The 14,635-nt window shown below is 53.8% G+C and overlaps 1 protein-coding gene across 1 annotated transcript; it reads right to left on the bottom strand.

The window, feature by feature from the left end:
• Window positions 1-1,026: 1,026 nt before the first annotated feature.
• Window positions 1,027-9,540, bottom strand: CD177 (CD177 molecule; the record flags this gene model as incomplete). The annotated part of the gene is made up of 9 exons (XM_079724094.1): window positions 1,027-1,487; window positions 1,754-1,882; window positions 2,019-2,204; window positions 2,936-3,076; window positions 7,725-7,841; window positions 7,982-8,122; window positions 8,852-9,034; window positions 9,279-9,419; window positions 9,495-9,540. 9 exons carry the CDS (start codon window positions 9,538-9,540, stop codon window positions 1,243-1,245), a joined length of 1,329 nt encoding a protein of 442 aa, XP_079580220.1. The 3' UTR covers window positions 1,027-1,242.
• Between the last annotated feature and the right edge of the window lie 5,095 nt (window positions 9,541-14,635).

Genomic DNA, 14,635 nt, shown 5'->3' with positions numbered 1-14,635 from the left:
TATTAACTGGGTTCGATCCCTGGTCGGGGAACTAAGATCCCACATGCCACGTGGCCAAAACACCCAAAAACCAAAAACCAAAACCAAAATACTTTCCCCTGGGCTTCCCTGGTGGCGCAGTGGTTGAGAGTCCGCCTGCCGATGCAGGGGACGCGGGTTCGTGCCCCGGTCCAGGAGGATCCCACATGCCTCGGAGCGGCTGGGCCCGTGAGTCATGGCTGCTGGGCCTGCGCGTCCGGAGCCTGTGCTCCGCAACGGGAGAGGCCACAACAGTGAGAGGCCCGCGTACCGCAAAAAAAAAAAAAAAAAAAAAAAAAAGGTCTGTGGTTCCTAATGCCTGCCTGGACCCTGGCTGATACAGATTCTAAGGGTATGAGACCAGATAGGACCAGGAGAAAGGCTTCATGGGGCCAAATTCTTTCACATGGGATATAGGATTGAAGGTGTGGGTTCAAGCATTTGGGAATATCATTATGAGCCTGCTAGGTTAGTGAATTCCTGTCTGGACTCAATGCTAGAACTTCTCCAGTTCACTGTGGGCTGGATGGCTTTTCAGCCTAGGATCAGAGATCCTGTCAGGCAGCGTTCTCTAAACACCACCCCCTCCAGATTCTAGTAATGGTAATGACTTCTCAGTGTTTCAGGCCTAGGATGATAACAGCCCCAATGATATCAGCCTCAGGAAACTGTGCAAAGCCTCTTGTTTCTCTGCTTCACACAAACCCTTAAGTTATTCAAGTGGGGTGAGCCCGCTGTTGGTGCTGAGGCCCTGGCTACTGGGATAGAAGCCTCATTGGTCCCGGTGCACCTTCACCTCCCAAGTCATGGCGATGCCCAAATACTTCTGCTCACAGCAACCTGAAGACCCTGCTCCCACCCAGTGGGGTCCAGTGGGGATGTGGACCAGATCAGTAAAGGACAGCCTGAGGTGGTGAATCTGTCACCGGATTCCTCTCCTCCCTCATGCCAGATCTCTGGGAGTCCTACCCTCCCCTCACATAGGGAAACCCCAGCATTTGGGGGAAAGGACTGTGTCTTTATTATCACACACACGGGGCCACTGCTTGATTGTCCCCCCTCCCGCAGGGCAAGTTCAGCCGCTCCGAGGCCCTGTCATCAGGTCATACAGTATGTGGGGTGGGTGTGGATGATAACTCGTGTAGAGGACTGGGAAATAATTGTGTCCAAAGCTGTTTAGTTATGAGGTCAGAGGGAGGGTTGGGGCCAGGGCGTCAGCAAGGGCTAAGAATCATGGGGAAATGGGGTCAGCAGGGAGGGCGCCCCACACCAAAGGGCTAGGGATAGTCCCAGCCCTCCCACCCAAGCCAGGTAGGGGGCAGGGGCAGCTCCATCTGTCACTATATCCTCATCATCGTCCTCATGGCCCTCAAACACGGAAAGGCCCCCAATATTCTGGGTACCGTTCAACAAGGAGCTGGAAGGTTGGGCCATGCAGCCCTGGATGTTCACTGGGGCGCTCAGCCCACCTAGAGAGTGAAGATCGAGTCAGAGAGGGCTCAGATTTCCTCAGCTTAAATTTCTAAACCCTAGGAGTCCTAGACCCTCCCCTCCATCCTCAGACCAAGAGACCAGGCTCTTAGGCCCCTCCTCCCTCCGACCTAGAAAATCTGGGTCCCCAGCCCCCTCCACCCTCAAACGCATAAGCCAGGGTCTCAAGCACCCTCCCACCTCAGGACCAGTGAATTCAGTCCCCCAGGCCCTTCATCCTTGGGACCTGACCTTCAGCACTCACCTCCCCTGAGAGCAATGAGACCCTTGTAACAATGACTGGTGCCCTTAGGACACCTCACAATATCAAGTGTGCAGGATCCAAAGATGGACAGACAGGTGGGACACTGCAGGTCTCCCGGGGCAGGGGCAGCTGGGGAGCAGAGAGAAAGTTGGGGGCGCACAGCTCTGCTCTTAGCTGTAGCCACCCTCCTTGAGCCCCAGAGTGTATCCCTGGGGCCCCATCTCTCCCCACCCCTGGTCCCACCCAGCCCGCTGGGGTCCCACACCTGGATGAGGGAGGGAGTCCAACAGGACACTGCTGCTGTCAGCAGAGTTGCAATTGTCGGAAGTGCAGAACCGGGCAAAGGAGGCGACGAACACTCCGGGGGGCCCCGAGTGTATGGAGATAGCCTGGGAATCCTGTGTCCTGGCCTTGCTGCAGCCTTTGCTCCCCACCAGAAGGGATCTGAGTCCTGAGGGGTGACAGAGTGAAAGCTGGGGGGGGGGGGAAGGGGAGACTCCGAGGGCGGCAGAGCCAGGGGCTCCTCAGAGCACAGCAGGCAGAGGGGGGGATGCGGGTCCTCGGAGGACAGAAGCACAGGTCCTGGTGAGTGCACGGGGAAGACTGGGGCCGGAGCCTGCGTCCTCCTCCAGCTCCGCCACCTCTCAGTTCTTGCTCAAATGTCACCTTCTCACTAGAGCATCCTCAGAGAGCAAATGACAGTTACATCACCCTCCCGATCTCCTTTCCCTGCTGGATTTCTTTCCATAGCTCTTATCTTCATATGCATATCTTACTCTTTTTTTTTTTTTTTTTTTTTTTCTGCTTCCCTACTGGCTGGTAAAGTTGCAAGAAGGCAGATGCGATGGGACCTACAGCACCTAAGATAGTGGCTGGCACCCAACGGGCAGCTCATTAGACCTTGAATGAAGTCACCGAGGTTACTCTGTGCCAGCTCTCTCAGCCCTTTGCCTGGACGACCGGATACAGCCTAGCGACTACCCAGCAGGGTAGGTACTCTTATTGCCATCACTTCGCCCCCAGGTTTCAGAAGGGGAAACCAAGGCACAGAAAGAGGGAGAATTGGGCTTAGAACTGCAAGCATGAGGGGAACCTGGCAGGAAATTCAGGGCACAGAATCCAGGGCAGGGAGACGCAGGACCCCGTGCGGGGATGCCTTGCCCTCTTGCGCAGCCCACACACCTACATCTATGAGCAGAAGCGTCTCCTGACACACCTCCCCAGGATTACACAGCTGCTCGCTATTCGTGGACCACGGGACAGGTTTCTGAGTCAGGTTTTGAGAAGTCTGAATCATGCTCCCCCGATGACAGGTCAGAATAGCTGCGGAGAAAGAATGACCAGGGTCTGTGTGATTCAGGGACCTGCCTGATCCTGTGCTTGGGAAGGTATCACGTTCTTGACTCGCCCTCCAAGCCATCTAGCCGCTGGGTCCCTCAACCTCAGATTAGAAGGGACACAGGAAGTCCGAGCCCCACCCCCACTTTTTACCCTGTTCTTGCTTGAACATGGCAGGGGCTTTTCCCAACCCCCCTTGGGGACGGCTACTCCTCCCTTTGGGTGTGAGAGAGATGGATGGCTCTTCCTTAGCATGCCCCTCTCTGGGCCTCAGGGTCCTTATCTGGAAAATGAGGAGGGCAGCCTGACACGGCATATTCCTTTTAACTGAGAAACCCTATGTTCCAAACAAAAACACTCAAACGCTTCGTGCGCACTGAACACTTAACTGAGGTGCCCGGCTACCATGACTACTTTCCAGGGATTAACCCGTTTAAGCCTCCCAAGGAGCCTGCCTCACCTGCATTGCCTCATCTCCTCCTGGCACCCTGGCCCCCGCCCCGCACCAAGCAGGTGGTGTTATCCTCATCATCCCCATTTTCTTTTCTTCTCTTTTTAAAAATATCTTTATGGGAGTATCATTGCTTTACAATGGTGTGTTAGTTTCTGCTGTACAACAAAGTGAATCAGCTATAAGGATACACATGTCCCCATATCCCCTCCCTCTTGAGCCTCCCTCCCAGCCTCCCTATCCCACCCCATCCCCATTTTCAAGGTGGGATACAGAGGAGTTTTTAAGTCGCTTACCCAACGTCCCACTGCGAGTGGTTGGTTGGCAGAGCTGGGCTGGGAACTCAGGCATTCTGGCTCCTTGCGGGGAATGATGGGGAAGAGGGGGATCGATGACCATCCTAAGCTACCTCGGCCCCTGCAGCCCTCGGGAGTCTAGTTTGAAAACCGTGAGACCTTCTCTTAAGGCCGTCCCACAGTCGGCCGTGATGTGTCTTGTGATGCGGAAACCCCTGGGCTGACCATGCAGTGCCCACAAACGTGTACCCTTCACAACGTAGCCCACAAAGGAGGGCCGCCCGTTTCCCCACTTCACAGAGGACACGCTCGTGGCTCCTGCGCCCTCCTCCCAGCCTGGCCCCCACTCTGCCCGCCACCATCTCCCCTGTCTTGGTCAACGGCACCTCCTTTCTTGCAGCTGCTCGAGTTGAGCCCACTGCTGTCGTTCTCAACAATTCCCTTTCTCTTACACCCCATGTTGCACCCACCAGGAAATCCTGTCGGCCGAAGCTGCAGAATACCTCCAGAACCTGACCACGTCTCACCACCTCCACTGCTTCCGCCAGGGTCCAAGAGCCCTTGGCTCTCACCCGCTTCCTCCTGAGTCTCCCTGGGGGGTCCGCTCCCCCTTGCTCACCTCCCCTTTACTCTAGTCTCCACCCAGCAGCCAGAAGGATTCCCATAAAAGGTAGGTTGATTCATGTCACTCCTCTGCTCAGAAGACACCAATAGTTCCTCATCCCGTTCAGAATAAAATTCTAAGTCCTTAAAACGGCCCCAAAGGCTCTAGGTGATCTACCCCGCCAGCCTCCACCCAAGGGTCCTGCTCCGCTCCCCCTTGGTCACTCTGCTGGAGCCACACTGGCCTCTGGATTCTTCCTTGAACACACGGCAGGCACACACCACCCCAGGGCCTTTGTATACTCTGCGACCCCTGACTGTCTGGGGTTATCTCCTCCTCCCTGAGCTGGGTGAAAGAGGCTCAAAGAGGTGGTAATCCTCAAAAGCTGGCTCAGCGGCAGAGCCCAGACAGAAACCCACGTCTTTCTGATTCACACGCGAAGCTCTTAAAGGCTGTGCTCTCCCTGACTGTGCGACCCACTGCTCTCACCGGGACCACCATCCTCTTCCTTAGGGGGAGAGTCAAGGCTGTTAAAATCCCAGCCCTTTGGGCTTCCCTGGTGGCGCAGTGGTTGAGAGTCCGCCTGCCGATGCAGGGGACACGGGTTCGTGCCCCGGTCTGGGAGGATCCCACATGCCGCGGAGCGGCTTGGCCCATGAGCCATGGCCATTGAGCCTGCGTGTCCGGAGCCTGTGCTCCGCAACGGGAGAGGCCACAACAGTGAGAGGCCCACATACCGCAAAAAAAAAAAAAAAAAAAATCCCAGCCCTTTGGTTCTTCTTTCGTATGGGCTCCTGCGGTGGTCCGTTTGGCACCCAGTCCTCTCCTGCCCCCATGCCTTCCAGGAGCTGTTCTGTCTCCTCTCCTGCCCCCATGCCTTCCAGGAGCTGTTCTGTCTCCCTGAGATGCCCTCCTGTCCTCCACTTACCCCCTGACATCTCGCTGTACCCCATCTTCTCACGCCTGGCCTTGCCGATGCTCAGTAGATATTTGCTAAACTACCGAACTGAACTTAACCAGGGAAGACAAATGCACCATCCAAGATCTGGCTCTGATGCTGAAAGCCAACACAATATGGACATATATTAGGGATATCCATGTGTGGCCTAATGGCTGTGTTTTATGTGACGTGTGTGGTTTGGGAGCGTACATATATGGGATGAGTGTGGATGGGTAGTGGGTATGTGGGGTGTGTGGGGTAGTATGGGAATGTGTGAAATGTGTATGGTGTATGTATGGTATGTGATGTGTGGTGTGTGTGTACAGTGATACAGTGTGTTGGTGAGGTATGTGGTGTATGTTTGTTCATGGGTGTGGCGTGGTGTGTGTCCTGCGTACCTGTGTTTTGTTTGTGTGTGCTGTCTGCGGCATGTGATGTGTGGTCTGTGTGCTGGGTGTGGCCTGTGCTATATGTAGTGTGTGAAGTCTGTGGTGTGTGCGGGATGTGTGGGGTTTAAGGAGGCCCGTGTGTGGTATGTGACGTGTGGTGTGTACTTGGCACAGTGTGTGTTTGTGTCTCCTGCGTGTATTGTGTGTTGTGTGCGTTATGGTGTGGTGTGTGTGGCATGCATCTGATCTGTTTCGGAAACGCCTTCTGGATCATGAAGGTTACCTAGCCCCAGAGATGAAGGCCAGATAAGTAAACCAGCATTAGTGAAAAGGAAACATTCAGACTGTCCTTCTCTGCTCAACATCCTTCCACAGCTCCACTGCCCTCAGCAGAAAGGCCGGCCCCTCAGTCTGTCTGGGCAGACACCTGACCCACCACCAGGACCCCCCGCCTACCTCTCGGCTCCCCCAACAATATCCGTTCCCAAGACACAGCAGGGCGTTTCCTGCCTCCTTGGCCTGGCACCCGCTGTTCCTTCTGCTTGGAAGAGCTCTCCCTTCATGGCCCACACTCACCTTGTCCACCTGGAAAACTTGTGATCACCCACCACCCCCAGCTGCACCCCATCCTCTCGATGAGCCCCTCCTCAGGCAGAGCTGAGGGACCCCTCTTGAAACCAGGGGGCTGCCCCCACCTCCAAGCCTTTGTCCATGCCATTTCCTCTGCCTGTTCGTGTCCTTTTCCTCTTCTGTGAATAAACTGCAGCTCATCTTTCAGACACTGCTCATAGGTCACTTCCTCTGTGAAGCCCTCCCTGATTCGCCCCTCCCAGGACATCAGTATCATCCTTCTCTGAGGCCCCCCAGACCCACTTCCATGACAGCCCCGTGACCATCTGTGTCTGCCATGTCTCCCTTCTCGGTCCTGGCAGCACTTTAGGGCAGGGCCAGGGTCTGAGTCCTGTGGGGTCTCCACAGGAGACCTTGGAATCCTGTACAAACTCATGTCAGCAAACGCATCCTGGGTGCCCATCCTCAGCCAGCCCTTGTGCTGCCGGAGGCTGGAAGCCTGGTGTCAGTGACATCTAGGCTCTGTCCTCAAGGCTCCCAGTCCAGCCAGAGAGATCCAAACAAGAGGAACGTCTGCTGAACTCACTCAACTCTCTCCCTGAAGCTCGGACAGGGAAGATCCTTCTCCCACTTTCCGAAGACCCCACTCCCCACCTCGCCAGGGCAGGTGCTTCACATCAAGACACTCTAGGCCACTCTCATCTACCGGTGTTCGGTTTGGCTGGGTTTCCATGGGGACGTGGGGACCCTCCCTGTGTCCCTGTTTGCCTCTCACTTTTCCTGTCACACCTGAAGCACCCTTGATATCCTCTCTGATCTTTTCTCTCTGCAGCATGGCTGCTGGGGTGCTCCAGTACCATGGGTGGGGGTGGGTGGGTGAGGGTGGTCAAGGGGAAGTGGAAGACCCAGGGTGACCCAAGGTCAGGGGTGTGGAGAAGTAGAACTGGAAGCAGCAAGTCACTCCCAGCAAGGAAACCAGCAGGCACACCTGCACTCACTTCTGCAGCCAATGGACAGAGTGGCACGCGAGGCGGCCCACCCCCTCTGCCCCTCTGGCCTTCCTCCCTGCTCCCCTGCCCCTCTCCCACCGGGACAGGCCCAGCATCATCTAAAACACCCACCAGTGGATTCCTGTCCTCTAGATATGTCCCCTGGACCATGCACCCTCTGTCTCCCCTTAAGCTGGACACCTCTTACTGGCACCCTCACCTGAAGCGCCTCCTGGGAGAACCCCTTACATCCCATCTGCCTGAGTGAGTCATAAATATCTGAATGACGTGATGCTGGCTTTGGTGGGATGTGTGTGGATGTCCGCCTTTCACAGGGTCATCAGGGCCCGAGGCCGCGGCCCAGGGTATTTGGTCTTGTGGGTATGACACTCACGTTCAGAACCACAGGTCTCCTGCAGACTGATGGGCCCGATTTCCTGAGTCCCGTTAAGCAGGTTGCAGCCTGCTTGGGACATGCACCCCTGGACTCTCAGCGGGGCGGAGAGGTCCCCTGTGGAAAGTGAGAGGAGGGGAGAGAGGGAGACACTGCTGCTGGGACCACCCAACCCCCATGGGGGAGGCGCAGCTCTGGGAAGCCAGGCCCGCCCTCCTCCGGGTCCCAGACCTCCGCTCCCTTTCCTCCCCAGAGACTCAGATCTTGGTCCGGCTCACCAACACTGAGCAGGAGGACCCCACTGTAGCAGTGTGTGCTCTTGGCGGGGCAGGTCATCTCTGCTGCAGACCGACAGCTTTTGGCAGACAAGCAGACTGGACACCGCACAGACCCCAGGGCTGGGGAGGTGACAGAGAAAGGGAGGGAAGAGGGCTCTGAATTCAGACCTTGTGCCTTCCCTCCACCCCTCCCCCATTTTGCTGGTCCCCAAGAATCAATTCTCTAGTCTCCCCCAAATGTGCCCTCCTCCAGCTCTTCTCATGAAGGCCTGGGGTGCAGGGCATTTGGAGCATGAGCTAGAGAGAGAGCGAGGTGAGGAGGGAACCTGAGACCTGGGAAGGGGCGCCCGGGACTGAGCACAGGAAGTGGTACGAGTCGGGGAGGGGTTCCCCGGGGAGGACCCAGTGGCTTCACCCACAATTTCCACTAAACAGTCCGAGAAGACAAGACTCCCGTGTCCACAAAAGATGCCAAAGAGTAGAGAAACGCAGAACACAGCCCCAAACCCGATTTACGGTCTCAGACAGAAAAAGACAGTGGGAAGTCACAGGCCCGTTTTCACTTAGGAGGAGGAAATGCCAGAACCCTGACTAGAACACGCGTGAACCTAATCCACTGGGATGGAAAGAAGGAGCTGGCACCAGGTCAGGGCCGGAGCCAGAGTCGGAGGTGGGTGGTTGCACATGGGAAAAGCGGTCCAGTTTTCTGCTCCGGGACTGTTAGAAGAAGCTGTGCTGGGGAAGGTGGGCAGGGAGGGATTCTAAAGGAGGATCCCCTGCGTGCTCACCCAACGCCTCAGCCCCGTGGCTTCCCTCCTCCCAAACACCCTCCTCCTCTCCCTCCGGCACCTGTGGGTGGGGGCGGGGCCCAGAGAGGGAGGCTGGTGGACAGATGGTTGCACAAGTCCTCCCGGCACACCCGGGTGTAGGAGGCGATGGACAGGCCGGGGCCTGCCCTGTGCTGGGTAACGAGGTCCTTGTGATCGGCTTCCTGGGTGCAGCCCTTGATGATCACCACGTACACGTGGGGTCCTGGACCGAGAGAGAGAGACGGGCTGGGGTGAGGTCAAGACTAGAGGGCGGATGTGCCTCGTGCTCTGGGGTGAGAGGCTGCAGAGGAGGCCGCTGGGCAGCCGAGGAGGGGACAGCTCCTGGTACTGGGGGGTGCAGGCTTTCGCGTCTGTACACAGAATATGCCGGTAGGAGCGGGGGCGATAGGGGTGTCTCTGCACAGGGGAGGGTGGGAGTCAGGCGGGGGCCCACGGGCCCTCCTTACCGTTCTCCATCAGCATCAGAACGTCCTGGCAGCTCCAGCCATCCTCACAGTTCCTCTGGCTACTCGTCCACTGGAGGGGCAGTTCCGATGCATTCCTCACGGACACCAGTGTCCCACTGTAGCAGGTCAGGGCCTGCACGCCTGAGATGGGAAGAGCCAAATCAGTCTTAGCTCCTCCTCCAGGGCACTCCCCTCCCGTCTGGGGTCCTCACTCACGGGGCACGGTGATGCCCAGGAGGGCCAGCAGCAGGGCAGGGATCATGATCAGGGCAGCTGGAACCCTCGCTCCTGCTCTCTCCTCCTTTTTATATCTCGCCTCACTCAAGGAAGTCCGGGACAGGGGTGGGGAGGGCAGGGACTTGCTAAATGGGGCCTGGGCCTCCCTCTGAGACTCAACACCTTAAAGGCAGCAGGGGTGGGGGAGGGTGGGGGCTGGAGGGCTGGTGGGTGAGGTCGAGGGGGAGTCTGGGTCCTCCCTCCTTCCCCAGACCCAGGAGTCTGGGCCCCCAGCCCCTCCACAGGTAGAGATTGAGGCATCCTGCCTCCTAGACCTCACCGGTCCAGATCCCCAGCCCTCTTTCCTCCAGAGCCCAGCTGTGTGGCTCCCCACCCACATCCTGTTTCAGGGCAGTTTGTGAAGGCGGTTTCCTCATCTCATAGCAACTTGGCCACCTTTTGGCCCCAAGTGAGGAAATGGCCCAAGTGCCTGTGAAGACACTGTGAGGTGAGTCTTGGCTGGTCCTTACGCTCTCCCCATCCTAACCTCTGCCCTCCTCCTACTTCCCTTTTCTTTCTCTTTCCTGTCTATACTGCTGTCCTTTTTATTCTCTTTTTCACTTACTTCTCTCATGCTTTCTCTTCTTCTACTGTTCTCTCCCCTCCCAGCACAGCACAGGCCCTAGAATCTCCATCTCCCCGCCACCCAGGAGGGAGCTGAGGAATGGTGGGGTGGGGGGAGGGGGAGAGACTGAATCTCTATCAAAGACTTAGGCTATTCCTCAGCAAAGCAAAGTGTCTTTGCCAGAAACAGATGGACCAGTGGTGTGCTAGAAGACCAGCGTTTCAGAAAGACAGCATCAACAAACCCTGCCTCGGAACGCCTATTTCTATGGTGTAAATACTCCTACCATGTCTGATTGTAAGCTACCAATCATTGAACAACCAGCTCGCAAAATTCCTAAATATTTAACAATGGGTTTTGCAAGCCTGCACAAACTAGCTCTAGCATGCTGGGTAGGAGGGAGACGGGGAAGAATCAGGGGTGTCTGTCGGTGGCTGCAGAGGCCAGATGTGGGTGTGTGAGAAAGAGAGGGGAAAGGGAGAAAAGAGTGAGAATAATAGTAGAGAGCAAAGAGAAATGAACATGAAACTTGCAATTATATGTTTATGTCAACATCTTTATACATTGTATTTTTCTCTGTGTTTGCAAGTTTAAGATTTGCTCCATGGACAGAGGCATGTTCCTCTCATCTCCCACTGTGTCTCCACTATTAACATTGAATAGCATAGGTGCTCAATAAATATTTATTGAAGGATGGAAGGAGAGGAGGGAGAGGAGGGAGGGAGGGAGGGAGGAAGGAAGGAACAGTGATCCACATTGTTGCTGTGTGAATGGCACCCTCTGGAGTTGTGTGTGGCCTGAAGCAATGTCCCTGGAAGAAGAGAAGGAAGGGTGGGCAAAGAGGCACATAAGGTCATAGGCCGTCAATTAAGTGTCTGATTTTAGTCAACAAATATTTACCAGGCTGGAGTCTGTGTCTGGTGCTGTCCTAATTTCTGGGGAATCAGGAAGACCGATAAGAATGAAGCCACTGTTTTTGTTGAACTCACAGTCTAGTGAGAGAGACAGACACTAAACAAATACATGAGCACACACACACACACACACACACACACACACACAAAAAAATGGTGCTGGGTGCTGGGCAGAGAGTGAAAACCAGGTGATGTGAAAGTGAGTGACTGAGCTGGGATCAGGGAGGGCCTCCCTGAGGAGGTGACATTTGAGCTGAAAGCAGAATGAAAAGAAAAAGCTTGCTGTGGAAAGACAGGCAGGAAGAGCATTCCAGGCAGAGGTAAAAGCAGGTACAAAGGCCCTGAGGTGGGATCTAGCTTGGCTTATGTGAAGGTTAGAAAGAAAGCAAATGGCTAGTCTATGGTGGGTAAGAGGGAGAGTGACAGAAGATGAGGGAGGAAAGGCTGGCAGGGGCCCAGCAACTTACGGCTAAGTCAGGGTATTAAGGCAACCTTTCTGGCAGTCGGCATATTTCCAGTGACTTATGCAAAGTCTGGATGTGGGGCTGTTTAGCAAAAGGTCTGACAGTCCTTGGTGTGTAAAACTGTTTGCTACTAGACCGGATTCTGTTGCTCCCTGATTGTGTAGCCTTGGGTCACTTACTTCCCCTCTCTGAACTTCATCCTCCTCTTCTGTAAAGCAGTTGTAATGATTACCTGCACCTCATGGGTTGTGGTGAGGATTAATACCTGTATATAACCCAAAGTAGGTTCTCAACAAACGATAAAAATAGTTAATATTATGAGGCTTTACTCTGTTCCAACCCTAGTCCAAGCACTTTTTTTTTTTTTTTGCGGTACGCGGGCCTCTCACTGTTGTGGCCTCTCCCGTTGCGGAGCACAGGCTCCGGACGCGCAGGCTCAGCGGCCATGGCTCACGGGCCCAGCCACTCCGCGGCACGTGGGATCCTCCCGGACCAGGGCACGAACCCGTGTCCCCTGCATTGGCAGGCGGACTCGCAACCACTGCGCCACCAGGGAAACCCTTAAATCATATTTTAACAATCTGAACAACCCATGTTAAGCAGCACCCAAATCGATGAATAAAATATGTCATTCCCCCCCCTAAAAAAAGACCTCCAGTTTCTTCCCTTCAAAGAGTAACCACTATCCTCACTTCCAATGCACTGGATTAGTTTGCCTGATTATGCTCTTACATAACGGAAAAACACAGTATGTCCTTACATGTATCTGGCCTCTTTCATTCAAAATTGTTTTGTAAGATTCATCCATGTCATTGTATGCCCTTGTGCTTAAGTTGTTCTCATTGCTGTACCATCCTATTTCATTGTAGCATTCCATAATCTATCTCTCCTAATGATCATTCAATAGGATGTTAGTAAGCAGAGAAAATGGGTAATAAAAGCCCTTCTCTGAAGCTAAAAGTTTCAAAGTGGTGAAAGCATGTGGTGCTGAATCACACTGGACAAGGTGAGGGCCTGGCGTATGACACTGATTTAATTGACTGCTGTTCATTCCTTTCAGACTGACGAAGGTGCCTATTCTGCCCTGAACTTCAATGCCCAGGAATCAAAGAAACCAACTTCAGCCTCCCATCCCCAACAGCCACAGAAGTGGTTTATTGAGAAGTTGAAAAAGAAGTAGTAATGCAAAAAAAGAAGAAGTACTGTTCCCTGCATTACTGACTTATTCCAAGTTTCTCATCCCCATCTCTAGGAGATTCTTTCACCGTTAGGGAATATGGGAAGTGTGTCTTCCCCCCGCACCTCCCTAATGAGGCACATCCTGGCTGCCGGGTCACAGCCCCTTCCCTCAGTGTCAGTAGATGAAAAGGTACATCCAGGAGGAGGTCTGGAGGAAACCCAACCTTCCTTGTCATTGAACTTTGGCAAAGCAGACCTTGGGAGAGAGTTGCCAGAACGTCCACACCTCCCATTTGCTGACCTAGACCAGTTTTATTTATTTATTATAAAATTATTTATTTATTTGTTTTTTATTTTTGGCTGCATTGGGTCTCGTTGCTGCGCGCGGGTTTTCTCTAGTTGCAGCAAGCGGGGGCTACTCTTCTCGTTGTGGTGAGCGGGCTTCTCATTGCGGTAGCTTCTCTTGTTGTGGAGCACAGGCTCCAGGCGCACGGGCTTCAGTAGCTGTGGCTCATGGGCTCTGGAGCACAGGCTCAGTAGTTGTGGCGCACGGGCTTAGTTGCTCCGCGTCATGTGGGATCTTCCCAGACCAGAGCTCGAACCCGTGTCCCCTGCATTGGCAGGCGGATTCTTAACCACTACGCCACCAGGGAAGCCCTAGACCAGTTTTAAACTTGCGTATTCAGAGCACACTCATTCCTTCCCACCTCAGTCCTGTCCTATTGGAGTCTAACTTGAATTTGCCATAACCTTGAGAGTTATGTCCTTATGCACTGAAATGCATGTGCCAGAAAAGAAGAGAGAGAAACAGGAAAAGGAAAAGCTTCTCCTAGCTCTTCCAAGTCCAGTATAAATCCACAGGAAAATACATATACAACCAATTTAGGACTGCAAATTCTACAACTTTGTCTACTGTCAGAATTGTCTACCTGCAGGATCAGGGCCTAAACACCTTGCTGCTTACCTAGACTACCACCTAGGCCCTTTGGAAAACTCTTCTTCAGAGAACCTACTAGAAGAAACTAAAAAACTACTTGTCTAGGTCCATAAGTAATTCCTAATAAAAAATGCAAAAAATGCAGGTACGTTTAAATAACTTTATGGGCTTTACTCCAGGAAATGCCCACAGAGGAAGGGGTTATTGCTTTAGGGGGCAGTTGGCTCTTAACACATACAATCTGCTGGGACTTGGGAAAGGAATCAGAAAGCTACCCTTCAGAGATGCTCTAAATAATTGCTAAAGAATGCACAGTTTGTGGTACTGAGTTTTTCCCCTTCCTTCTGAGACATTCTGCAATTTTAATTGTTGTAACTCCTTTCTATGTGAAAGGGGTTATGTTTACTTAATTTGCTGTGTAAGCCAATCTGACCGCCTTAGGTGAAAGAAGCCACCAAAACCCCTCAAGTCCCTCTGGCCAGGAGCTCCTCAAGCCTTTTATGTCAGAGGCTCCAAAAAGAAGATAAGAAGAAGCAGTTTTCTACATTCATGGCCAGAAATGGATCTCGCTCAGTTTCTAGGCATCTCAGACCAACCATCAGCACCATTCTATTCCGCGTTGCTGCCTGTGCACGTTCCATCTGCCTCACTCACCTTCTCAGGAAACCTTGGCCTCTGCTAAGGTGTGTTTGGTTCTTGAGAGGCAGGAGCACCTGAAGGGGACACAACCACCCACGCGGTCGGCATCGTTGACAACCTAGAAAGCTGCACTGGTGCTGATGCTCCTTAGGACACAAGGGGAGGATTATAACTCAGCGCTTGGCTTCGTGAAAGCCTCTGGAATTTGTTTTCTCCCATGGGGTCTATGAGACCCAATGTGTCAGCATAAAAAGGGGGGGCAGGAGAAGGAGAGGCACGTCTACTTCCCACCCAGCCTCCTTCTGCATGGGTGGAACCTCCTTGAGGCTGTTGAGAGAAAGGTTTTATTCCATATTCATTACTTGATCTAATGCTGTGTGGAA

This window comes from Hyperoodon ampullatus (genome assembly GCF_949752795.1).
Source record: "Hyperoodon ampullatus genome assembly, chromosome: 18".
NCBI classification, from domain to species: domain Eukaryota; kingdom Metazoa; phylum Chordata; class Mammalia; order Artiodactyla; family Ziphiidae; genus Hyperoodon; species Hyperoodon ampullatus.
This window is presented reverse-complemented; position numbering and strand designations above follow the sequence as displayed.